This window comes from Chenopodium quinoa, unplaced genomic scaffold (assembly GCF_001683475.1).
Source record: "Chenopodium quinoa cultivar QQ74 unplaced genomic scaffold, ASM168347v1, whole genome shotgun sequence".
Classification (NCBI taxonomy): domain Eukaryota; kingdom Viridiplantae; phylum Streptophyta; class Magnoliopsida; order Caryophyllales; family Amaranthaceae; genus Chenopodium; species Chenopodium quinoa.
The window spans coordinates 94314-105465 of record NW_018745410.1 but is presented as its reverse complement, the minus strand read 5'-3'; the positions used below and the strand labels follow the sequence as shown (position 1 = coordinate 105465).

The 11152-nt window shown below is 34.8% G+C and overlaps 1 protein-coding gene across 1 annotated transcript; it reads left to right on the top strand.

Annotated features, from left to right (window-relative positions):
• Positions 1 to 5301: 5301 nt before the first annotated feature.
• On the top strand, positions 5302 to 6185 carry LOC110713221. The gene is made up of 2 exons (XM_021891681.1): positions 5302 to 5539; positions 5710 to 6185. The coding sequence occupies exons 1-2, from the start codon at positions 5422 to 5424 to the stop codon at positions 6021 to 6023; spliced, it is 432 nt and encodes a 143-aa protein (XP_021747373.1). The 5' UTR covers positions 5302 to 5421; the 3' UTR covers positions 6024 to 6185.
• Positions 6186 to 11152: the final 4967 nt, after the last annotated feature.

Genomic DNA, 11152 nt, shown 5'->3' with positions numbered 1-11152 from the left:
ATTAGGAGTAAAAAGACTTGTTTCCCAGTTGAGATCGACCCTACTTCCCTATCTACTTTAGTTAGAGGACTGAGGTATTTATTTTTGATTAGGGGATACGACTTTACCCTGTCATTCTGCATCATCAACGTATGAACAAATACTAGGACTGTGATATTAGAGCAAGAAAAGTATCGTAAGAAACTGTTGCAGAGGGTAATATTGCCAAATTCGCCACAAGTCGTTGCTAGTGAAGCCCCTTTCTAGGCCCTCTTAAACTAGATGTGTATCTAGTTGTTTTTTCCATGAAATGGATGTTGTAGTTGGAGGGATATCTTGTACTTGGACAATTTGAGTGAATAGTTGTTGTAACTTAAAACACTATGTGAAGTAAATGACATACCTCCAATGATACACCAATGATTTGGACAATTTTTTTATTAAGGTACAAATATTTTAAATATCGTTTTACGTGATTTTAATGGGAATTCGTATTTCATGAGAAATTTTTTCTCTTATCTTCTAGAAATTGAGCTAACTTTGGTTAACATTCTAGGAAATAATATTTTCTAGGAAATTCCTTCCAATTAGGGGGGGGGGGGTAGGAGTCGGAAGGGGGTCGCAACCACACCCACGATGTCACACAATCAAGAAAATCAACCATATACACTAACCAATCAACAACCCAAACTAATTCACCAAAATCAATTCACCAATTAAGCCAAGTAATGAGCAATAAAAACAAAGCACAAACAAGCAGTAAAACAATTCAATCAACACGAGAATTACATGTGGAAAAACCTCTTCGATGTGAAGAGTAAAAAGCCATGGGACCTTCTGAAAAGTCCACCCTTAATCTTCTCTTATTAATAAGGATTTTTTGGAAATAACACCACATATTTTGAAAAAAATGGATTATAACACCACATTTTTTCAAATTTTTATTATAACACCATATAAAAACCAAAAAAAATGGATTTCACCACCATTTAACGGATTCTTGGATGGAATCCGTTAGTGGGGTCACACTAGACACATGCCATAAATTTAGTGGTTTAGAAAATTTTCAAAAAAATAAAAAAATGCAAAACCTTAGCCTAGCCAAGCTCCACCACCAGCACCAACTGCACAGTCACCTGCACCCCCTTCCCCCGCCCAACTCTCCCTGCCGCTCTTCCCCCTCCCCGAAAACCACCCCTTCCCCCCAGAATCGAGGTTGCAATTGATGCTAACCACCGCAAAATCTCAACCAAATTTTCGAGCCTCAGCCCCTTTGAACCACCGCACGCATATACCAACCACATTCCACTGGATCTTGGTGGTTTGGAGGGGTGTGAATTGGTTGTGTGTAGTGGCGGAGGTGGTTGCGGGGGTTGCTTGGTGCAAATTTCGTGGTTGGTGCTGTTGGATTTATGAAGCTAGGCGGAACTGGGGTAGTTATCGGGGAAGGGGGCTAGTTTCGCCGGTTTTGGTGGGGGCAAGGTGTGTCGACCACTGGGAAAAAGGGGTACCGGAGGCTGGAGCGAGGTTAGGGATTAGGGTTTCAGGGCTGCCGGCGGCAGGTCATAGTTGTCGGTGGTAGGGCTGGGTTAGATATTGGGTTTTTTTGTTTTTTTTTTTCAATTTTTTTTTAAAACCAATCAATGAATGACACCTGTGCTTAGTGGGTCCCACTATTGGATTCTATTCAAAGATACCGTTAGATGGTGGTGAAATTCAATTTTTGGGTTTTATGCGGTGTTATAATAAAAATTTGAAAAAAGGTGGTGTTATAATCCATTTTTAAAAAAATATGTGGTGTTATTTTCAAAAAAATTCTATTAAAAATTGAGGGAAAAATAAACCCCAAACCATACACAAGGTTTTCCCACCCACCATCATACACCAAAATGACCAAATAATAAGAGATGAAAATAGTGAACAAAAGGAGTAAAAATTACCAAAAGACAACAGTTTTGTTAGCTTAAGACAATTCTGACCACACCAGAGCTCAAGACGATGACCAACCGTTCAAAAAGAAAATCTTGATGTCAAGAATAAGCTGTCAAATTTTGAAGACGATCCAACGATGGAATTTACAGCAAATTGACAGAAATGGACAAATCTCTAAATGTTGTCCCTAGATATCGCCTTTTCTCAAAACCCTCACTTTTGTTTGGGTTTTTTTTCTCCCTTCTTACTGCACTGGCTGCCCACACTTAGCAAGAATTACCCTCAAAAGCTTACTAAGCAAGCCACCAAAAATAAGCTCAAAGTTGGACTCATAACTATAAGTAAAATGTAATACAATTTGGGCCATTTATTAAGCTCAAAGTAATACAATAACAAGCCACCAAAAGCTTACTATAAGTATTTTTATAAGTAATACAATTTGGGCTATTTATTAAGGCCTAGTTCTTTTCACCTTAAAAAAATAATATTAAGTACAAATAATTTCAGTTTAGTAAAAATAAGTTCAGTTCAGTAAAATTAATTTCAGTTCAGTAAAAATAATTTCAGTTCAGTAAAAATAAGTTCAGTTCAGTAAAATTCAGTTTTCTTAAAGAAGAATTATAATAGAAAATCAGTAAAAATAATTTAAGTTCAGTAAAAATAATTTCAGTTCAGTAAAATTAAGTTCTGTTCAGTAAAAATAAGTTCAGTTCAGCAAAATTAAGGTGAATCAAACAGGGCCTAAGACTAAAATAATGAAATATTTTACCATAACTTAAGGTGGACCCACAACGGGGGGGGGCTTGGTGAGAAATCCTTGAAAATTATTTTCTCATTTTCCTCCAACTAAACACAACTCCATACATTAATGAGAGCAAATAAGTAAAATAAAACAACCTACCTAACTTTCTCTCTCTAGCGCCCCCCCTCCTTCTCTCAAAAACCTTTCGGCTTCCCTAACTTCTCCGGCCATGAGGCTCGCCGGCCGGCGTGCGGCTCACCGCCCATGCCACAGCGTCGGCGAGCCTCCGATCTACTCCCTTAGGTGGTTTTTTCCTTTCTCGTTTGCGTCTTAGTTTTCGTTTTGTTTTTTTTGTATTTCCGGCCTAGCATCGTGCACCGCTTCCCATTTTCGGCCGCTCCGTTTCCTCACCGGCCTTGCTGCCGGCTTGCCGCCGGTTCTGGTTTTCGCCTCCCCGCCGTGTCTATGCCCCTCCGTTTTGTCCGTTGTTGCGTCGTTGTTTTCGAGAACGGGGAGGGAGATCCTTCTAAGTCCCTCGCGTAGGGCCGTCGCGGCCGCGGTTCAGAGGTGTGGGGGGTTTGGGCTTCTCGGGCGGGCCTTGGTGGTTCGAGTTTTATTGTCAGGCGGTAGGTGGTTTGGGTTGGTGAACCTCGGAGCTTTGGTGGTTGTGCTCGGAGTGGCGGCGGGGTGGGTTGTTAGGGTTCCGTTCGTAGTTCTTGTTTTTAAGTTTGTTCCTGTTTTTTCTATTAGTGGTGTGTGTAGTGTTTGGGTTTCATGTTTCCGTCTTTGTGTGTTTTTTGGGTCTGTTAGTTTTTCTTTTTGTGTGGTGTGTTGGTGTGCTATGGGGTGTGCAGATCGGTATACCGATCTTCTGGTGCAGGATTTGAACCGGGTTTTTTGGCTATGGGGCTTTGGTTTGATCTTCTGTTGGTTTGGGCTAAAGGGTTATGCTTCCATGCCGATATCTGTGTTTAAATCGGAGATTGTCTTATCAAGGGTGGAGTGTACGACACCAATTTTGATTTCAGGTCGAGGAGTACAGGATTTTGAGCCAATGAAGGTTCTCGTCAGAAACTACAACATATTGCCAGACCCCCTTGCAAGAGGCTGCATAGGACAGCGTTATATGAGCCAAGGGTATCTTAGAAAGTCATTATGCGCGTGCAATTGTAGTTTCATTTATTTCGAACTTGTAATTGGTTCTTTTGTCTTTGTATTATTCGATTACGATTTCTTATGTAAGTGCCGTATGGCTTTATTATTAATGAATTTTAATCTCCCCCTTCAAAAAAAAAAACAGAACTCCATATTCCTCTTTCTTAGGAGATTGTATTTCTTAGGAAAATAAACATCTTCAATTCTATGTTTGATTTTGACGGTTAGAAATTTAAGTTATTTGCCTTTGAAAATGTTTAATGAAATACCATATACTTTATATCTCAGTTTCCATAGAACTTGAAGAATGAACGAGAAATCTAACATTCAAAATTTGTAAGTTAGTTACACAGTAAACAAGATTATGAACGTTATAAACCACATTATTAAGCATTTGTTAATGTATGATAATGGACCAAATGAATGTCAGATCTTAGACCCCACCATTTGATTTACAATGCAAAGCCGTTTTCAAATTCCAGAAGCTTAAGGTCCACCCTACCATAGATGACCACTTTCAAAGAGTAAGCATAATTTGGTCAGTGATTCATTTCAAAACTATCCTTTGCCAGTCTGTCAGTGCCATTTCCCTACAAGATACAACTTAGCTTTATTTTCAAAGTAAACAAGATTTTATTCTATATGTTTCGACAAATTAATTAAAATAAAATATATATCTCTTGGCTCCTTAATATATACTTCCACCATTTAATAATGTTATCTACACTTTTCATTAATTAGTTAAAATTGGTTTTTGTTTTAGGTGTGCAAAACATAAATTATTATTATTGTGATGTGATAAAAAAATGATTTAACTTTTTTTGAAGGGGTCCAGCCTTGTATAAGGTATATAACTTTATAAGATAAATAAAAAAAAATAAAAAAAAAAATTGGTCAAATATGTTGTAGGTAAAATAACTTGTTTAAAGAGGACATTTCTCAAAGTTTGTATTATTCATAAAAAATTAAAAGATTGACTTGGTTTTAGCGGATCGCGACTTGGTTTTAGCGGATCGCTCAAAGCTTATATTATTTTTGACAATTTTTCCTAATATTTATATACGAAGTACTTCATATAACACATGTACCTTAGATACATTTCCTTTGCTACTAAGCCCTAAGTGGGAAAAACCATGTGCAAATTGAATCGTAAATATTCAAAACTCTGATTGAATTGGACAAGATCTTAATTGAATCCGAATTGAAGAGTGTTTATGTATGGTGTATATGCAATATTATTATTATTTATTACTTTTCGAAAAAACTTGCACCAATTATACATTTTTTTTAAAAATATATAACACCAAATTATATAGGGATTTTTGTTCTGATGTAATTACAAGATCAAATCTCATACAAAGTATATTTGTTTAAATTATATGTAAAAACATATAAAATAAAACAGCTAAAAGAAGTATCAAGAGTCTTGTTTAAAAACACTTTTATAATATATTAGTATAGATTCATATAAAACGTGTTTTAGTCCTCTGTAGTTGCTTATCTTCACATATATATAAAACCTCATTCGTTCCTTGCCTATGAGGCCTACTATTAGATAGTAGTATACTGCAAACATTACCACTAAGAGAGAAACCAGCTAGAGTAGAGAGACCATGAATCTACAAAATCTATTTTTGTTGCTCCTCATCTTTTTCTCTCTATTTGAGTTGAATTCATCTGCCACAAAATCCAATAATCCTCCTAATATGAAAGACTTCCTACAACATAAAGGTCCAAATATTTCCCTTTCATTTTATAAAAAAATTATTTATAGCCTATGGTTTTAAATTAGCTTATTATATCAAATTTATACTTCTTAGTAGGTTAATTTTACATCATTTCAAATTATTTAGTTGTATTATACTTGTAATAATCATAGTTAACCTTTCATTTAAATGCAGGTGAACATAAGGCAGATAAGAACAGCTTACAAAATGAAGAGGAAGTAAATAACACGGTTAGTGATGATGAAAATAAAGCAAATAAGTATCATTACTATATGAAGAAAGGCGCGGCAGGAGGACATGGTGGTGGTGGTGGTTCGGGTGTTGGGAGGGGTGTTGGTGGAGGCGGTTCGAATGCAATTCATCATCCACCAAACTATAAGAAATCGAATGGCGCTTCCTTAGAAGTACACCCTCTTACTTCCATCATTCTCACCATTTCTTCAATGTTCGTTGTACATTGCTTGTGGTCTACTCCTTTCTTAATCTAGTTGGTTACATATTTATGTCTTAAGTGATGTGAATTGTGAAATTATATAGGATAATATAATTGTTTTAATATTTTTGTTAAACAAACAAAAAAAAAAGCGGGATTCTTTAAAGAATTGGTTATGGCCACTTATGGGTCACCAACTAGGCCAATTGCATAGCAATTGAGGTTTTTTTTTATTATTTTTTTTCTTTCTTTCTTTGGTTAATTATCAATGATGTTTGATTATGATCCCTGAAGATTGTGGGATTAATTCATTAATTTGCAGGTTTTTGATATTAATGCTTATGATTGTTTTTGTGTGAGAAACCCAATGCTTAGTTGGACTTTGGTTGTGTACGAATGCAAAGGTAGTTAAAGGGTGTATATCTTCACTAACTTGTCTTGAGCGAGATCAATCTCATACAATTTATAGTATTAAGTATAAAGTTGGGGTTAATTTTTTAATTTATTCACCTTTTGGGACCTCTTACTTTTTTTTCACCGTTTGGGACCTCATGGGTAATTTCCGGCTAAAAAGTTAGTTCCTTGAGCTAAATAAGTTAGTCCCTTGGGTTAACTAAGTTGTCCCCTAAAAATGACAAGAAAGTTAATAAAAGTGGGTTAAATGACCGTAAAGTTAACTAGAGGTCCTAAAAGGTGAAAAAAAAAATTAAAAGAAATTAAAATTAAAAAATTAAAAATATATAAATAAAAAAAAAATGTGAAAGATCTCAAAAGTTGAAAAATGAAAAGGTTAGGCCTAGTTTTATACGCAACTCACAATTTATGGGAGTGCAATAATGCAAATAGTTGAGCAATATATAACATGTAACCCCCTTGACAACATAATTAGCCAGCTTAGCTTCCAACAAAAGGGAAAATCAAATATTTAATGTACAACCCTTAGGAGTTAGAGTATAAATCAGGACTTTAAGGGCTTGTTCGTCTTCATAATCTATATTTTTTAAAAAACAAATATTAGTAAACAAGATTAACGATCAATCTTACTAGTAAGCACAAAAAAAAAAAATAAAAAAAAAATAAAAAATCTTACTAGTAGTGCTACATCATTTTCCTATATAATCGACCCTTAAATAGGGCACTTTATGGAAATTTTTTTATGAATGGGTTAGCTGTGAAGGCTAATCTTCATCATAGAGGGGTGCCAAAGGGGGAAGAATGTGATTTATGTAAAACAGAGGTGGAGTCGGTCCAACACATATTTCGGTTGTGCTCTACAACTAAGTACACTTCGAGAAACTTTCTCTGGCTATTAGCTCTGAAATTGATGAATCTACTCCGATAGGACACTGGATTCAGAGTTATATCTTGCTTTTCTATAGCGAGGATGGTCTGGAAAGTAAGCGAATTCACACTTTTATTGGCATTTTGTGGAGTTTATGGCTTACGCGAAATGAAAAGGTCTTTACAGGAGATCAAGACTGGCTAGGAACCCTTAAAAGGGTGACGGAGGAGTATAACAAGGAGCTAAACACTACTTTCCTGAAACCGAATTTTAGGACAAATGATATGGTCCATGTCGTGGAAGGACAGTCTGGCCCTCCGCCGGGTTTCCTCGAGTTCATATAGGTCGACATGATCCTAGTATCTATCACCCGCTAGGAGATGGTCTAGAGATAGTATTATGACAGATGGATCGTGGCAGAAACACTCGAGAAATGCGGGTGTGGCATGGACTTCAACCATGGATGGTTCTACTATTGTTGATCGTGGGGGAGGATTTGGCAAGGCCTCCTCAGCCTTACATGCAGAACTTTTGAGCTGTCTAGGAGGGATACAATGGGCAAAAAGTGCAGGTTTCCAGAGGATAACAGTTTACACGGATTCTTCAGCTATTATCCACCTTCTTCAACACCAAAGTACGTTTGATATGTCGCTTTTCTGGCTTTTCAAAGAATTAAGTGTTAGGCGTCCATTTCCAAACTTGTGTGGTTTGGAAGGTTAGTCGGGAACAGGTGGCTAGAGCCCTGGCAAATGGGTGTAGAGTTAACCTGATTAGCTTTGTTGATGGTTATGTATTTTTCTGTTAGTCCAATGTTGTAAAAATATAAAAAAATATATATAAAAAAAAAAAAAAAAAGCTAAGGGCACTTTGGGTTCAAAAAAAAAAAAGTAAACATGAGCCGTAGATGAAGCGTGTGATGCAAATTTTTGAGAGGATTTTTACCACATGAATGTAAACCTTATCAAAGAAAGAACATTAGCTAAAGTTCCACATTTTTTGGATTAAGAAATTAATAGCGCAGCCAATTCATTTATTTATTTATGGGAAAGTATCTGCAACCTAATTAACCCATTATGATTAGAATAAGAAAAGTGCAAATGAAAGGAGCACATTTATCATGCCCATTTTAGGGTGAAGCTTCCACGAGAGATAAGCAAGCATCTTTAGCCAACCTTTTGCGTCAGAAAAACTACGTGATGAATATGTAAGTAAGATTCTTCAGCAAATATTGCTATTATTGTTAATTAGATTTGGAGAATATAATCATTTTGGATTCTACGCAATCCACAGATGTATTCTCTGAAATTATTTTTCAAAAAATTGATTGCAGGATTACATTGTGTATGAACGTTATAGCATCGGTGTTAAAACCGATCAGACCTAAAACTGACAAGAAAAAAAAAACACGAATTAGATTTGACACGCATGTATACAATAATTTAGTACTCCGTATGATTCAAGTTTGAAAATAGTGGAAACCTCACGAACTCGGAAACTCAAACTGACACGGAAAATAGGTCCTTTTCAATTTAATTTTTTTTTTCTTTATTAACGTCCAAAATTGATCAAAAAAACATATAAACAAATAAAATGAAAGTACAAGTATGCAACTTCTCGTCTAGATCTCCAACATGTGGTGCTAATTGACAGCTCGTTGGGCATGGTTATGAGCTTCTTGTACCCTAATGCACTCGTTAGGCGTAGGTTACTCCAACATTGTGCTAACGAGCACCTCGCCACATTAGATAAAAAATTAATGAATTATTTAAAATAGGGAAATTCTCATTGGTACACCCGTGGTTCTGACTTTTCCTATTGATACACTCCAAAAAATTTTCCTTCCTATCAGTACACCCATGGTTTGGTCTTTTCCCAACCGTGACTAACACCGTTAAAAAGTATTTCATTAAATTAAAATAATTAAGGAAAAGACTATAACCACTAGTAGAAAAAAAAATTATGGGAAGCGGTTCAAACCCCCAAATGGGAAGCTGGTGTGAACCGCATGTGTTTAGGGGGCTTGCCAATTGCCAAGCAAATGGCAAGCGGTTCAGAACCGCTTCCCATTTGGGGAGAATGGCAAGCGGGTTGGCGCCAAAACAGCTTGCCATTTGCACTTCACATAACATTATGTGCAATGCAAATGGGAAGCGGTTTTGGTGCCAAACCGCTTCCCATTTGTAGTTTTTTTTATTTTTATTTTTATTTTAATATATATAATAATTAATAATAATAGTGACCTGTTTTGAGAAGCACATTATTCCAGTTTTTTTAAAAATTATTATTATTTTTAATATTATTATTAATTAATAATACTATATTAATTAATATTAATAAATAATAAGTAATTAAAAATATTACAAATTTTGGAATAATAATAATTCAATAACAATAAAATGCATTATAATAATAACATATATAAAACTCATAAATAATGTATAGTACTAATTACAAATAAGTAATATAATGTACATATGGATTTACGTAGTATATATAAAAATAAACAAGATACGGTAACAACTAAATATAAATATTTATTGTTCATAAAAAAAAAAAAAAAAAACTCAATCCAAGTCATTATCTAACAAACACATATATATTATATATTCTACCTAGATGCCATCAAATGTCACAAAAAAAGCCCACGTGTCGCGAATTTCATCAACCTCTTCCTTTGTCAAAGGGCCTTCCCTTTTACAAACCTTTGAAAACAAAAAAATACAAAACATTAAACATCATTCATATATATTACATAAAATTCAAACTAATAATTAAAAATAATAATGTATATATGTTAAATATTTCAAACATCATTCTAACTTGCCCGATTTAGCATTCAACTAAGTTTTAGGACGGCTTTTACCCAAAATCACCTATTTCACTACTACTTTACCCAGTTTCTACATTTCTTATCTAATGAGCTATTTCTTTATCATAACATGTCAATTACAACTAGTCTTTGGTGTCCAATGTTTGAAATCATAGCAAATTAGCATTATTCTAAGTTTTAGGACGGCTTTTACTCGAAATCGCCTATTTCACTACTACTTTGCCCGTTTTCTACATTTCTTATCTAATGAGTTATTTATCTATCATAACATGTCAATTACAACTAGTCTTTGGTGTCCAATGTTTGAAATCATAGCAAATTAGCATTATTCTAAGTTTTAGGACGGCTTTTACCCGAAACCGCCTATTTCACTACTACATTGCCCGTTTTCTACATTTCTTATCTAATGAGCTATTTATCTATCATAACATGTCAATTACAACTAGTATTTGGTGTCCAATGTTTGAAATCATAGCAAATTAGCATTATTCTAAGTTTTAGGACGGCTTTTACCCGAAATCGCCTATTTCACTACTACTTTGCCCGTTTTCTACATTTCTTATCTAATGAGCAATTTATGTATCATAACATGTCAATTACAACTAGTCTTTGGTGTCCAATGTTTGAAATCATAGCAAATTAGCATTATTCTAAGTTTTAGGACGGCTTTTACCCGAAATCGCCTATTTCACTACTACTTTGCCCGTTTTCTACATTTCTTATCTAATGAGCTATTTATCTATCATAACATGTCAATTACAACTAGTCTTTGGTGTCCAATGTTTGAAATCATAGCAAATTAGCATTATTCTAAGTTTTAGGACGGCTTTTACCCGAAATCGCCTATTTCACTACTACTTTGCCCGTTTTCTACATTTCTTATCTAATGAGCTATTTATCTATCATAACATGTCAATTACAACTAGTCTTTGGTGTCCAATGTTTGAAATCATAGCAAAAGATCATTTTACTCAGTTTTAGGACGACATTTACCCAAAATCGCCTTTTCCACTTCTACTTGCCCTTTTTCATATTTTATTCCGTTTGGAATTATTTTTCACAAACATTGTCC

Excerpts from the sequence above, each read along its gene's own strand:
- LOC110713221 (XM_021891681.1), top strand. The coding sequence starts at position 5,422 with ATGAATCTACAAAATCTATTTTTGTTGCTCCTCATCTTTTTCTCTCTA. Across the intron at positions 5,540-5,709 it reads AGACTTCCTACAACATAAAG|GTGAACATAAGGCAGATAAG; the intron begins GTCCAAATATTT and ends ATTTAAATGCAG.